Here is a 15,746-nt window from a genome sequence, read left to right as displayed (position 1 = left end):
AAAGCCTAAGTGATAAATGTAATTTTTCTCATAATTCAGAAGACAGACGTAAAAAATGTTTTGACCTCTTTCTTCAGCTTTTGATAATTTTATTCCTATTTTAACCCCATTTTGTGGTACATACAGGTTAACTGCAGATTCCCTCTCTCATGCAGATTGCCACTGTACAGTGCTTTTTGTATACTGCAAATCTAAAAAGATACATCCAAAAGGCTGAGCCCTGACTTGCTCTGTTCAAGAAATCAGATGTTAGTATCAAAGAAAGTACATGAAAAAAACAAACGAGTCCTTATGCGTAGATCACAGCTTTGTATTATTTTGATCCTGGTTTCAGTGTTCCTCCTATAATCATTTCAAGTCAACTTTCTTTTAATACCACAAGAGAAAATGCCAAATACACACATGTAACCTCTGATCTTTAGATGCTGAGCAAGAGCGCTATAATCCTAAGGTTTTATGAAATCACTTAATCTTAGTATTTACTACATTTCGAAAGAAGTGTTTGAAGAGTAGTGGAAAGGAGAAAATGCAGCATGTGGTATCTTTTTATTATGATACAAAACACTTCAAAACTATTTTGTCTGGGTCGTGCTATCTCTAACTCCAGTACAAACATGCCCTGTTTAAAATACCTCTGGCAATAGCTTTCCAATTACTACTTCCCAAAAAACAGCACTTTAATGGAAGGGGATGACTTTGTCTGGCATTCTTTTCAGCTAGTTCAAAGGACAGTTATCTGAACCAGCAGACCAAATCGTGCACTGCACACAGTGCTCCCATTTCACGCCAACCAACACTGTGTGGTACAGAGGGAACATGCATGTCCCTGTGTCTGTAAGTGTAGGGTATGCATAAGATTAAACTGAAAAACATTTTTATTAAGAAAAACAAGAAAAAATATTAAGAAAAAATATCAGCATTGGACCTTGCATAAACATAGGTCGCAAGGAGCTTTTATTATATAACTTTTAAAACATAAGTGTCATCCTTTTTTTAATTATTCACTTGCAATATAAATTTTAATTTATCAGGTGCATGTAGGGCAGGTTTGGAAATAGGTTTTGTGGAAGTTAACAGCTAGAGAGCAGCTTTTCAAGACCTGCTTTACTGTTGCTACTGAGCTAACAATAATTTACTGTTGCCTGAAATTGTGAGTTTGCTTATGATATTTGAAGTCTCTATGCTAGTATGGATGAATCAGCTAGACAGTACAGTACCCACGCTCTGTGTCTACATGAGGGTTATGTCTATATAACCTTGTGTACACAATTTTAGAAGGTAGTTTTGAAAATGTGTCATCAAAAGCTCAGATAATTATCTTATTTCTATGTGGCTAATCAGCTCTCTGAAATAATTTCTGCCCTTTTAGAAATGCTTGGAGTTTGAAATTAAATTCCAGATAACCGTAACTGCCAGAAAACCTGCCCCGGACCAGAAGGAGATAGGGGAAGGGGGAGAATTAGGAGCAATGGAGCTACTAGTGAGGGAGAGGAAGCGTGAGATGGCTGCTCAGTAAGAGAAGGCTGTACACAAGCTTCTCGTTGTGCTGCCTGTTATGCTGCCAAACTGGGGCAGGAGTGGGGAGAGGTTGTTTTATTTGCTTTAAATAAACAACCTGCAGGTTTATGCATGAAAACATGGTAGGAGTAAAACAAATAAATAAATAAACTCCCTCAAAAGTCTATATGTCTTTTTGCCTCCAGTGCGTCTAGAGATTGTTTTTTTTCCTTTCATTTTTGATTTAATGGATCAACAAGCAAAAAAGAAAAAAAAAAGCTGAACAAAAAGGCATAAAATGCTGAAAATTCTCCAGCATGTCCTTCACAGCAGACACTGTGCTTTGACTTACCAGACTCCCGTGTACGACCTCTCACTACTTCACTCCATGGTCCCGCCCCGATGGCATTGAAAGCCTGGATCTGCAGTTCATACTCTGTCCACTCCTCCAGATCTTCGATCGTGTACTCTCTCTCCAGTCGGTTGTTAATAACCTTCATCAGGGTGGGAGACTGCAGATCCGCGCGCCAGAACTTTATCCTGTACCCCACCGATTCTGGATTGCCATTATACTGTGTGTCGGGGAGGGGCTGCCACAGAAACAGACAAAGAAAATCACAATATTACTACACAGAACACATTGCCAGGGCTTTCCACGGTGTATGCCAAGGCTGTCTAAACTCGTATAAGGCCACAGGAAGGCAAAACAGAAAGGGGGATTGATTTCCTGGTTTATTTATCTTTCATTTCTCTAATTTCTGTGTTGCTTGAAATTTTCTTTTAATTTTTACCTTTATTTTGTGCCACATAGATATGCTGACAGAACTGTGTCACTTGCTGTGGGTGTATCAACAGAGATGATACCAATAGAATATATTCAGGGCTTTGTGATTAATTATGGAAATGAATGATAAATTGCTGGAGCATGTGACAAATTCATTTATCGTATTTTTTAAAAAACTTTTTTACTGACTCTCTCCCTATTCATTTATCAGCAGAGATTTATTCCAGTATTCTAACTCCTCAAGCAATTTGGGAGATTAAAATATGAAATAATTAGCCTACTTCATGAAGTTTCAAGTTTCTCCTCATAAAACTAACTACACGATGCCACGGATGGCTGAGATTCAGTTCTGATTCACTGGCAAAGTTTGATATACATTAACATTTCACAGCTTAGAAGACTATATCCCGCAGGCAAGCAGGGCTAAAAATGTGACCCTTATTCTGTTGGAAGGAAGGAATTCCCAGCTCCCAGAGGGACACAGATTCACCTGTAGGTCTTGAAAAAGAGAGATTAAACACTTTCAAATGCTGATGTTATCAAGCATGAAAAAGGTATGCCAGGGCATTTTTAGCTGTGGCTGTTGCTCCTTCTGAACCTTGCACAGTTGGACTCGTGAAAACCAGGCTCCCAGGTAGTACAGCAAGAAAACACAATCTTAAAAGTTTTCAAAAGTCTCTAAAACAACTTTGAGTTAATTTTGATGTAAGACGTGTAGGTCTGGCTATAGTACCAAAGGTTTAACAATGTGGGCACGTTATTCACACGGTAAAGCCATGAAGGAGTTACGTGGGTCCTATCAAATGAACTGCAAAGGCTTTTCTACACATCCTGAGGTGATGCCTTCGCGTTTGATGTTTTGGGCTTTCAAGGTTCAGAACTAACTCCTTTTCCATTGACAAATTAGAATTATTCCTCGCTGATGGGAGAAATCCCCTCCTGTTTCTGTAGCCCGATTTTGACTTCCAGCTGTAATGAGTTTATGCATGGGAAAGCTAACGTTTGGGCAAAAGGAAATCTGCACTTCATCAGCTTCACACCACAGTAACCCCAGCGGAAAATCCAACCTAACAGGCGAGAAGAAAAAACATTCTGGAGCAGGTTAATTGCCAAACAAGTCCCAGTGTGGCCACCCTACAGGTAGGTGAGACAGTCAAAGTGGCACAACAGTGTCATCAATCACTGCATCTTTGCAATTAATCTGTTGTGTCTACACTTTATCACATAACTCCATAACCTTCACATAAGTATCTTCCTACAGGAGCGTAACATGCAAACTTTGCTGTCTTTGAACTGCAGCTATTCAGTACAGGCAGGATGACTGTCAATGGCCTGTGTGTACCTTCTGGTGGCTGTTTTATACAGAGCAAACAACTGAGCCCTAGGAAACTGCAAATTGGCTCCAGTATTATATTTCTGTCCCACATGTTAACCCAGACTGTGGAACTAGAGTCTCAAAAGCCGAGGCTTTACACACAGGCATATATTCCCCTGACGAAGTGGCAGAGGCAGTGGCAGTAGGCAATTTAAGTGATTAATAAGGCACTTAAGGTAAGTCTCAGATTTCCGAGTATTCTGAAAAAGGAAATCATTTTGCCGTCACTCCTTATGCCAAACGCAAGGAAAAAAATAGCATTGCTGAGCTGGGGACTGCCTCCGCGCCTCAGGCGCTGGCACCCCCCCCATCACCACTCGATGGCTCACCACCCAGCGCATCCACAGGCTGGTCTCGCTCGCCGTGCGCACGGTCACGCTCCCAGGGGCGACGTCCGGAGGAGCCTGCAGTGTCTGGATAACCCGCGAGGGCTGGCTCAGAGGGCTGGGGCCCACCACATTCACCTGCCGCATCCGGAACCTGCAGCAGAGGGATGAGGCTCAACGAGAGGCACCGAACACCCAAAGGGTGGGAAAACACGAATGGGGTCTCTCTAAATGTTCTGCAAAGGTCATCGCGTGTAGGTCCCCTTTGTATTCACCACTGAATGGTTGATGGTAACCGTTTTCTGATCCTCTCAGGTATTTAAAAAAATGAAAACGAGATTAGCTTAGGGTCTATTAGAAACTTAGGTATTTGTGTGAGAAATTCACATTAATTATGCTAAGTCTGATGAGCTTATGCTAGCTGTAAGTGATTTTCTCTTGCAGCACTTACACAATACATCCAGAAAGGTATTAAAATATCAAACTTCAGATATTCTCATTCCCTGTCAATATAAAAAATATTCTGGTGATAACATTTCCCCTCAATTACTGGTTGAAAGAAGCTGATTTATCCCCATGCTGCATTTTCAGCTTTCCTGCACAAGTAAGATTAAGTTATTTAATATGGATATGGTTCTTTAAAAAATAACCTGTCTGCTTGAAACCATCTCTTCTACAATAGAAATCCCTACTGGGTCAGAAGAGATTTAGAGAAATCTTTTTTTCAGGAAGCACCAAATAATTAAGACGTGCTGTACATTTCAGATACTCTCACCCATCATAAACACAAGAAGGTACTGCAATTAGAGGCATCCAGCACTTGCACATAAATACATGACCTGTTCATATTAAACAATTCAATTTTGGACCTAATGACTGAGCTTGGGAAAAGGGTGAGCTAGTCAACATAGCTGTGTTTACTTATCTTCCCTGATCTCTTTGGAAAATACATTAAAGGAAGCACATTAAACAAATACTGTCCTTGATTCTACTGTCAAACGTTGGCACAAAATATAGAAAAGAAGCTGGCCGATAAAGATGTGGTCTGATAATTAGCTTTCATGATTTATTTCCTAAGTAGGTAATAAGTAAAGCTGACTAGAGAACAACAAATCCATTTGGCAACAACTCTCTAAGTTTCAAAAAAATTATATAAAATTGTTCTAGACAAACAAAATAAAAAAGCTCATCTTTGTGTTTGTGAGAGAAAATAGGCAAAATTCAAGGAGCTGCTTTAGTGTACAAATGATGATGAAGAAAATCAGAGGGATCAGGGATCACTCTAATATTCAGTAGGTACGTAAGGAAAATGAGTGTGATACTCCAGAGAGAGAAATGAGATGTAGCAGCAAAATAAGCCAGAAAGTTTGATATAAAAATATATATATATATCCCAAACACATCATATATTTCCTTATTATTTGTTAGCCCTACGACAGTTCTCAATGCCTCTGGTATGTGTGTAAGTGATACTTTGCATTGACTCTGAACACTGAGCTCTGGTACAACCTGCACTTTACTATCACCTATGCCTCTTCAGCTTTAAAGATCTACCGTTTTGGAGAGCAAAGTCTTTTCAACCTAGGTCATTTTTCTAAACCTCTGTACAAGTTCTCTCTGCTCATGTACCAAAGTTTAGAAAGAGCTTTTATTAAAAAAAAAAAAAAAAAGAAAAAAGGAAAAAAAGGAAAAAAAAAGGATAAAAAGTAAAGTACTTTAATAAAAAGGGTGAGGTGTAGGACACTTCAGTGGAGAGTTTGTGTGAAATCCACTATGTTTCTGGGCTTTTGACTATGGGAAGTAGACTAGTGGTGTACCAATTAGTTTTAAATGATACAAACTTTATTTTGGTTGTGTCTAATGCTAGCTCTCTACAGCACATGGGATAGCTAACTGGCCTTTCAGCCAGGAGAAAATGTACAAAGCTTCTTGTAAGTTGATTTAACACTTGTCACTATACCTGCTTGCCAACCAGCCTGTACGTTAGCAAGCTATTTCACAAAGTATTTTTGTTAGGATTGAATATCTCAAATTCTCAAATCTTGTCTATACTAAAGCAATGCATCACTTGCATTGCATTGATTTAAAAATCAATCTAATTTAACAGGGGTGCACCCATAATGTAGATGCACTTCAGTCAGCTTAAGCCTTGCATATATCTATTAAGTTTAATTTGGGAAATTCTTACAAACAAAGGCTTCATCTAATTGATGTTACCAAATTAAGCTAAATCAATAAAATGATGTTTGAACTGCTGTAAATATGTAATTACAAGTTTGCACCAGTTTAACTACAATTGATTTATCACTGATTGATGTTACACTGGTACGCCCTTTAGATGAGAGAAGTCACAAGATATCAGTTACTCATAATACCATTTCACTTTGCACTTGTCTTCCCTTTTTAATATTATGAACTATATTGCATGCAAATTATAATTAACAGTATAAGACAAACAATTTTAAGTATAAACTGTGGAAACAGTGAACCTTTTCCCTTTTGTTCGGATAACAAAATACAGCCAGCTGTTACTGATTAGGAAAGCTGTTCCATGATGCAATTAAGTTTTTTTTTCTCCTCCCCCCCCCCCTCCCCACTGCAGTTAATTACCTGCTGTTCTTACCTGTAATGAGTGTAAGGAGTAAGGTTTGGCACCTCCAGCATCTGAGCATCAGGTTCATTCTCCACCTCATGGAGATTCACCCACTCTTCTTCATCACCCAATACACCAACCTGTATAAAGGAAAGGTAAGAACAAATATAAAACAGACTATATGTGCCTGTGTTGCGTATCTATGGGTGTATATTTATATATCTGTGTATATATATATATATATATATATATATATATATAATTTTACATACCCAGTTTTGCAATGTGTGCCACCAAGTGCAATGGAAGGACAAATACTTCTAAACATGTGATATCCATTTAATATTTATTTTCACATAACAAGACATTAGTTATTTGTAAAGCAACAGCATAGCCAAGTTAGCAAACGTGTACCTGATTGGTACTTCACAAGGATTCTCTGATAGGATCTATACCAGAAAAACCCTGTGAGAGCTATTACCCTATTCAATCTCACTTCCGCAATACAAAAAATATTAAGGAGTAATATAACAAAATGAAAAATAGTCTTGATAATAACTCACATGAACTGATGCATACTTAGTAAGTCTCAATGGAGGCAAAATGCTACAGAAATGAAGATGGAGAAACAAGAACAAAAATCAAAGAACAAAAGTGTTTTAACCTCATCTACTGGGCTGCACTTAGACCAGGCTCTTCCACATGCAGAGCTTTGTAATAATTAATCACAGCACTGCTGAGAATCAGCCCAACACGTCCCTCAGCTACAGCACTGTTAGAAGGGACAGAAGGGTGATGGGAGCCAAAAGCGTTACTTTCCATATAGATTTTTGGAGATGCTATGAAGATGAATGAGGACTTAAGAAGGAGGTCAACAAGACATGAGAGGAAGGCCAGCCCGACGTGGGACCCTGGAAGGCGGCAGTATGAGCAGGCAGAGCTGTGTGCTTAAGAGCCATAGGAGATGGAAGAGAGGTGGTAGATGGCTGAATTTCACTTTGGAGATTCACAAGTGTAGAAACACTGAGGATCTTAGACAAGACTGCCTGCTGTAATTTCCTAGCACCGTGCACTTTTTTTACTCCAGTGCTTCAGCCCTGCCACAACAAAGTGGGTCTTTGCTTTGATTCATTGAGGGAGTGATGCTCTCATCACTCTGCTCTTTCACTACAGCTCCAGGACGATCCCACTTCAACAAGATTTAAGAACATACAAAATATCCTATGGGGTGAGACAAGTAGACCAGGCAGCCAGCATTCCAGCTCCAACATGGAAACCGCAAGTAGCGTTTTGTGAGAGCTGCGATCCTGCCCATAGCTGTAGTCAGCTTCCTCACCCTGCCCTGGTATCCACAATTCTGGGTTGAGGGATATTAGAGGGACATACGCAGCTATTCCCTTTAGCATCTATTTATGGACTTCACGTCCATTAAGGTGACTAATCCTTTTTTAACCTTCTGACACTATCTACTTCCACAGCCTGCTGTGGCAACAAATTTCAGAAGCTCAAGACCCAGTGTGTAAAGAGCTACTCTCTTTAATCTTTTTTAAATAGATCCCTACGAGTTCTGTATACTAGCTACAGCCATTGACACTGTCAAGGCACTTGATAGGCAACATAGCCCAAAGTATCTAGCAAATCCCAAGTATTTTGAACAGAAAATGAGGTTTCTTTCACTCTTTGTTTCCCCTACAGGAGAAGCCGCCTGATTTATTTATAGATGTTTTAGTTCTTTGTTCACTCAGGAGTTGATGTGCTGCATATTTATGTTTGTGCATGAAGAAACGACACAAGGAAAATTAGGCCAAAGAAATAAGTTCTGCATTGCACAGCGAAAGGAAGCCTCTGTGATCTTCCTGACAGAGGACTGCTTTCATGGAGGAATGTGGTTGCAAAGGTGTTGGTGGGTCTTTCAGTCTTGATGGTATCACAGACACTGCTAAACACCAAAGATCTTATCATCTACACTGACATTTATTTTATGGGCCTTTGAAATTCCCAGTCCCAACTGTGCTCCAGAAATTTTAGTGAAGTTCATGGATAGAGAAGCTTAAAGGAAGCATCTTGAGACAGGTCTGCATGGTAAAACAGAACAGACCTAAACTGAACACAGAGACCAAAGCGATGATAGAGACGTCATTTAAAAAACAACTACATGAACAAAGAAAGGAAGAGAGGGTTGATTTCAGTCACGGAAACACAGAACGCTTTTTATTAAAAGTTTGATTAATTCTGTAGAATGCATGCTCTAGAATGCTTATTTTTACAAAATTCCTTGCTCTTAACAGTATCTCCTCAAAGTGCCGCAGTAATTGTATAGCAACAATTCAGTGTTTTGGAGGCTGCAAATAATCTCCAGTAGTGAGTTAGAGTCTTCTTTTTATATTCCAAGAACAATAAGAGCTTTAAAAATATTTCTTGCATAGGGAAAAAAAAAAAAAAAAAAGACCACAGGTTTCGATCATTATGCAGCAGCAGGCAGGTCATTAATACACATTAAGGACCACATGGTTCAGACCCAGAGGCCCACAGGGCTCTGAACAATTGACATTGACTCAAGCTTGAGAGGTGTCCAAAACCCCTGCCTGTTTTGCAGATATGCATTTACCAGCTGGCTGCAAAGGTGAAAATATTAAGGATCTTTTACTGATTGAGAGCTGGTGAAAGCTTTTATGTGCACAGGACTATGGCAAGCTCCCCAAAAGCTATCCCAGGAGATAGCTTTCTAATTTTAAATACATTCCCTGCTAGGAAGGATGGGTGTAGCCTACAAGGAAATGGCAGATGCCAACCAAGCCCGCTATACTGATTGTCCCTGAGCTCAGGAGCCAGCTGGCAACAGGTGGCCACTACTTGGTTCAGGAGCTGGGGCCCCTGGGCAAAGCAGCAGCACATACAATCCCAATTAACCTCTTGCAGACTCATTCTCTGATGAAAGGCAGTGATAGAGAGGGAGCAGAAGAAATCAAGCACAGGCATATTGCAGTAATTCAGAAAAACAAACAACAAAAAAACCTTTTAAAAACAAATAGATCAGGAACTTGCTTTATTTAGAATAATACCTGGTAATGCTCCATAATCTGCAGTCAGCATTTGGCCCATTCTGCTACTGCAATCAGTAGCACATTTAAGAGTGTGCTGCCTTTGTGGGGATTTTTTCCAAAGCAGGAGGACTGGAGGGTGAATAGCTCTAGGGGAGCTTGGTAAACAGCCTGGAGACTTCTGCATGACTTCTGCCTCATGAGGCCATGCAATTCTAGGTCACTGTTACTCAAGACAAGTTTCACTTACTCAATTATCTCAGAAATGAGTCTTGGAACAGAACATTCAGTGATGGACTCCTGTATTTTTAACTTCTGCAAGATCTATAGTAGGTTCCAAGTTTCAGGCTCTTGAAGGAAAAGGAAATTATTTTTCCCAAAAAACTCTGATGTTAGATCAGAGGAAATGTATCCGTTTCAAAAATCAGAGTACAAAGGGATTCCCATGAGGCAAAAAGAGCTGTGAGAAATGGTTAGGATAAGAGTCATACGGGGGGCCAGGGAGTCCACTGTGAGCCAGCCTGCATTACATAAAGTTAATTTGGAGGCTTATTTCTCATTGTTGTTTTTTTGGATAACAGTAAATGCAAAGTTCAGAAAAGGATTATGTTTGTGACAGGTGCACATGTATTCATGTGTGCATTGTTTTAGGAGCAGATGAGAACACCAACTGCTTTGCTGTTGCCATCAGCATAAAAACTCCTTAAGAAATGCACTCTGCATCTTAACAGTTCTCAGTATAATAGGGCCATGATCCCCAGGAGGTCTGCGGGGACTGCCACAATTAAAATACCTACGTCCGCCAAGTCACTTCATATGATTCCCCATAACTATCAGCCATCACAAGCTGGCACATATATATTTCCATCTATAGACTGTTCCCAAGGCATTATGTTCAATAAAAGGGCATATTCATTTATTATTACAGAAACGGGACAGTAAAAAACAATATTGGAAATGATGTCAGACCCCTTTACTTCTCTAGGCATTAGTCTCTCCATTTCTAAAATGGAAGATTTTACATATCCTATCAATTGACTCAATTGACTTAACATTGTCTGATGGATACTATGCGAGTGATCTTGCAGAATTTTGACTTAAAAATCAAAACCAATTAAAATTTGGAAAGTAAAATTTTTTTTTTTTTTTTTTATGACAATAATGCTACCAAAATTGTGAACAGTTATTAAGAACTAACTGCAGGATTGGGAAACACAATATTTCTGTACATTATAGAGGTACCTTGTGTTCCACTATAGTTCAAGATATGTCAGAGTTTTCATTATGGAGGTCTATAACTCAGGCATTTGAAGTCACTTTGGGAGAAATTTGGTTCACAGGATGTCAGCCTGGGTGCAATTTTTTTTCTTACAAAATCCTTAAATCGATTTACCCATTTTTGATTTAAAGATTGGCAAAGGCATAAAATTGTCAGAGTTTCAGACACTTTATTTGCCAGCTCTGAAGTGAAAACGACACCAAGAGACTCACCTTATACAATGGATGAATCCTATCTGGGTCACTGACTTAACCCACAAAACCAGAAAATTCATGTTTAAAGTTACGTATGTCCCAACTCACAGCTTTACAAGAGAATACAGTGAGAATACTTTAAAGGTTTTACTACTTTGAATCTCCCCTTTCCATCTCTGCTGCTGCTCACAATAATATTCAAAGGAAATCTCTCTAAAAACAGCAGAAAGGCTTTAAGCAAAAACTCTACATTAGTCCATATACTCATTAATTAACATTAACCAGAAAACAAATCAAACTTGGCAGAAGTTAGCCCAGCTTCTCTAATCAGCCCATAGAAAGCTAAAAGATATGGACTACCTACCAAGGCATAGTTACAACACTGTCATTTATATAATTTTACGACAAAATCCCAAGAAAAATAAGCTGAAAGTGGGTTGCAGCATAGACAGGGTGCAAACATGAAACCATGTGAACAATAGCCGGGATTCATACTCATTTGTGGTTGCAAATTGCCAGAAAAATGTGTCCGCAATAACTCCTCTAACTGCATCTGAGAGTTCAGGATGATTGGTGGCAATAAGGACGACTTACTGAAATTCTTTCGGGATGAGCATGTAACTTGTGCCAATTCCACAAGACAGTTACTCTGCTGGACCTTCTGAACAAGTTTCTGCAAAACCTTTACAACATATTAGACCTTCTTTTTCTTTAGATTATACTGTATGTAATGGAAAAGCAATTTTAGAAACACTTTTTAAATGGCATTGGTATTTTTATTTAGCTGTTTGTAAATCCACTTTGCTACAGTCCTCTCAGTCTAGATGCAAAGATGGAGAAGAAGCTGCTGATGATTTTTTTTTTTTTTTTTTAAGAAATCCTTTCAGAAGTACAGAAAGGAGCTTTACTAGAAACACAGAAATGAGATTTTCAACACTTGGTATTTCAGTATCTAGTAGCAATAAACTCTTAAAGACCTAATTCTCCTTCTTATGTTTGCTGACATAACTGAGAATTAGTTCCACAGTGGATCCCATGAATTTACACCCCAGCACAAAAAGCAGGAGCCAAGGCCAGATGTACAAATTTTCACACAAACTGGAATTCCCAGCTGTGTTTTCATACAAATTATTCATGAAGTATCGGATTTCAAAAATGGCACTTAGCCAAAATGGAAAATTTGGAAGACTTTCTAAACCTGCCCTCATCAACAAAACCTCGTGCCACATAAAGGGAGAAGGAAGAAAAACATGTTGGTGGCAGGGTGTCTGTGTGTGTGTGTAACTTCTAAACTTCTGTTTAGAAAATACTGTTGATAGGTTGGGTATAACCACTGCCCTTCAGCGTAACACAGTCCTCAAGAACAATTATGGTAATTTGTGCTAAAATACAGATGATGCAACAGTAGTCTGCATCAAGGCACAGATGTACCTTTGCTTAGAACAAATGTGAGTGAGAGGTGTAAGTGAACAATGGGGTTTCACTGGAAGCTGTTTTGTGAAAAATTGTGTGTCTCTGAAAGGTAAAGCATAAAAACCCATGAAGTCCAGACGGTAGGTCCATGGCAGCTTAGATCCAAGCCAGGATGGGGGCAGTCCTGCCCTCATCTCTGCTCCCACCACCATGTTCTCATCTCCTCCCCTACAGTGATGCTCTTCTGATCACACACAGATCCTGAGTGGAGTCGAACTGTCTGAAACTCATTTGTTCTTGGCTGGATCGAGTCCTGTAGCAGCTCCGGGTATGGCTGCACCAGAACTGGTGCAGGCAGAAGCTAAACAAGAGGAAGTCTTGCTGGGAGTGATGGGGATGAAAAAAGAGAGCAGGACAACAAGACCTCTTGGTCTAGACTGGCTAAAGGTGCTGTGAAATTGCACTTTGAGAGAGAAGAGGAGTTTAAGTTGGAGTGCTGGCAGAAAAGGGCTGTGAACAAAGGATTATATGCGGCTGTCATCCTGGAAACAGGATTTGCTATATCCGTAAGGAATCATCAATTTCTTTGCATAACTGAAAAGATTTTTTTGTTAATCATGTGAGCAAGATTTTTTTTCCAAGTATTAAATCCAATCGGAACAACATTTCTTGCTGTGCCAAAGCTGAACAGTGAGGTATAGTGCAGGAGAAACTTGCTGGGAGAGCTGTGGTAAAAAGAACTGCTCTGACTCAGCATGACAGATTCTGCTGCGATTTTGGCTGTGTCCCTTCCCCAGATGGAGCAAATATTGGTGGACACAGGATCTGTAAGAACCATTAGTCTCTTTACCTTACATCCCATGCATCCCATCCACATCATAAGGGTGATCCCATCCACACCATAAGGGTGTTTGTGAACAGGAGAGATTCTCCCTTCTTCCCTCCCTGCACACCAAGAACCCTTCAACCACTATCTGTACTCGGGACTCTTCAAGGATGCAGATGAACCTCATGGTAATTATTATTGCAGTTTTCAAGTGCTCGAATTTATTTCATTTCAGTGGCTTTCTGCAACTCATGTGATTACAGAATTAACAAATTCCAAGCCGTATCAATGTGGTGCTCCAGCACAAAAACGTTTCTCAGAATGTGCCAAGCCACCATATTATAGGATTTCAGTGTTTAATTCTGTAATATGCGATCATGTGTATGTAAATTGTACAAAATGTACCAACTTGTTCACAACAGTCTCATTACCAAGTGAAGTGATTGTATCAACATGTCTAATTGGTGACGGTGATTTAAGAAGTCCAACATTTGGTCTTAAAAACAGATTATATTATTTATAAAGATCTGTGGGTGGAAAGGAAGAAGCAAAGCTCATCTGTCACGAGAACAAATGAGGAATATATAACTACTCCAAGGCATAATGACAGCAGAAAGAGGGATATTGTTTAAAGTTGATGAAGAAGAGAATTCATCCTATTCATATCTAAAGACCTGGATAGAAAACCTCAGTATATTTCATTACAAGATAGCACAATTGCACTCAGTGTCATGAATAATGGTATCTTTACTGTTCGGGTGCAATTCTTCCTGTACTTCTGCTCTATGTGATAATAATTTTAGGTTTGCATCTGGTTTGAAAACATACCTAACAGAACCTAAACTCAGATTTAAAACCATTTTTAAAATAACAACTTAAACATGCTGAAGAGCTTTGATGCAGTTAAACAAAAACTGTAATCCAAACAAAAATTAACTCTTTGGACCCTTTTCAACTCCTCGGAAACTTCATTAGGAGCCTTTTTCTCAGGGACATACCTGGCCTTCAACTATCCACTTGCAGATGGAGGTTTTGCCGTCATAACCTGGCCGGAATTGAAGCGTGGCAGAGCGAGGGCTGATGTTAGAGATCACCAGGTTGGACGGAGCACCTGGAAGTTCTGTAAAAAAGAGAAATAAATATACATGAGAGGTGGAAATGCTCTTGGTAATAAGGCTCTATAACACAGGCTGACATTCAGTGTTTCAGCATATAAAGTACCTTTGTACCAATTACTATAGATGAAATGTTGTGGGGGTTTTCTTTCTTTTTTTTTTTTTTTTTTGGCAGAGTATTAAATAAAGCACTACTATTTCTGCTGCTCTAGGCATGCACCACATTTTACAGATAAAAAGAGAAGAGAGCCCCTCTACAGAATTACAGCTATTATTTTAGAGAAGTTGAGTAACAGACAAGGCGTGGTGGCTCGGGGGGAAGGTACTTCCCAGCTCCAGATCTGCCAGTCACTTGTCAAGTCACCTAGTTCTCTGCACTTCTGTTTCTCTAGAATTAAAATGGCAATAGTACTTACTTACTTCTTATGGTAAACACAGCTTTATTGTATTAACAACTGAAAAAGACTCAAGTTTTCAGGTAGCATAAAGGGAAAACTTTATGCTTCTTACACTGACCTATAATAGGTGGGTTTTAGAAGCTATTTCCGACGGCTGAATAAAGCTAAATGATATATATATATATATTTAATTTCTATTGTAAATAAAAGGGTGCCCTATGCAGAAAAATCTGGAGCTCCAATAAGATCTTTGCCTCACATCAGTCAAGCTTAGAGTGGCATTTACATTTTTAATACTATCTGAATTATCAACAAAAGCAAGCTCAGGAAAGGGATTAAATGTAGATTGTTTAGAATAATTTCCCAATAGTACCTGCATTCATAAGTAATGGAAATTAGTATTATAATCAGTAATCATTCATAATGTTGTACTATGTGCAAATGCAGCAGGCAAAAAATGGGCAGATTTTTGGCACGTATTTCAAGTACGCATGAATACAAAATATTTCTTGATTCTTACTTCACGTTTGTGGGAACTATGATCAATAAACTAACTCTGACCAAACAGGATAACGCTGTTATCTGGGTAACAACAGGCAGCATGGCATTGATCCAGTCTGCAACTTGTCACAATTACCTGTGATTAGGGAAAAGAAAGGCGAGCATACTTCAAGACACACAGAAAAGTTCAAAAATACCAGAAAGGGGAAAAAATTGATTACCATCAGGGATGTACGTTAGCTGTTCCACTTTGGAAAGTTCTACTTGTATAGCCTATAAATTAACTGAAACTGCTGTTTTGAGGTTTGAAATGGCTTTTTAGCTTGCTTTCTATACAGGATGAAGGAGAGTAAAGAATTTTAAAATCCAAACGGTAAATGCTAAATCAAACAATTCACAGGTAT

General features: G+C 39.1%; 1 protein-coding gene across 5 annotated transcripts in view; it reads right to left on the bottom strand.

Moving 5' to 3' along the window:
* SDK1 (sidekick cell adhesion molecule 1) overlaps positions 1-15,746 on the bottom strand; it is a 394,723-nt gene that overhangs the window by 79,146 nt on the left and 299,831 nt on the right. For all 5 annotated transcript variants that reach the window (XM_040574955.1, XM_040574954.1, XM_040574956.1 and 2 more), the window contains 4 exons: positions 14,327-14,448; positions 6,606-6,715; positions 3,986-4,136; positions 1,850-2,087 (listed from right to left, as the gene is read on the bottom strand). In XM_040574955.1, coding sequence (XP_040430889.1) covers positions 1,850-2,087; positions 3,986-4,136; positions 6,606-6,715; positions 14,327-14,448 — 621 coding nt within the window. The remainder of the gene's footprint in view (positions 1-1,849; positions 2,088-3,985; positions 4,137-6,605; positions 6,716-14,326; positions 14,449-15,746) is intronic.

The sequence above is a fragment of the Cygnus olor genome, chromosome 15, assembly GCF_009769625.2.
Source record: "Cygnus olor isolate bCygOlo1 chromosome 15, bCygOlo1.pri.v2, whole genome shotgun sequence".
Taxonomy (NCBI): Eukaryota; Metazoa; Chordata; class Aves; order Anseriformes; family Anatidae; genus Cygnus; species Cygnus olor.
This window is presented reverse-complemented; position numbering and strand designations above follow the sequence as displayed.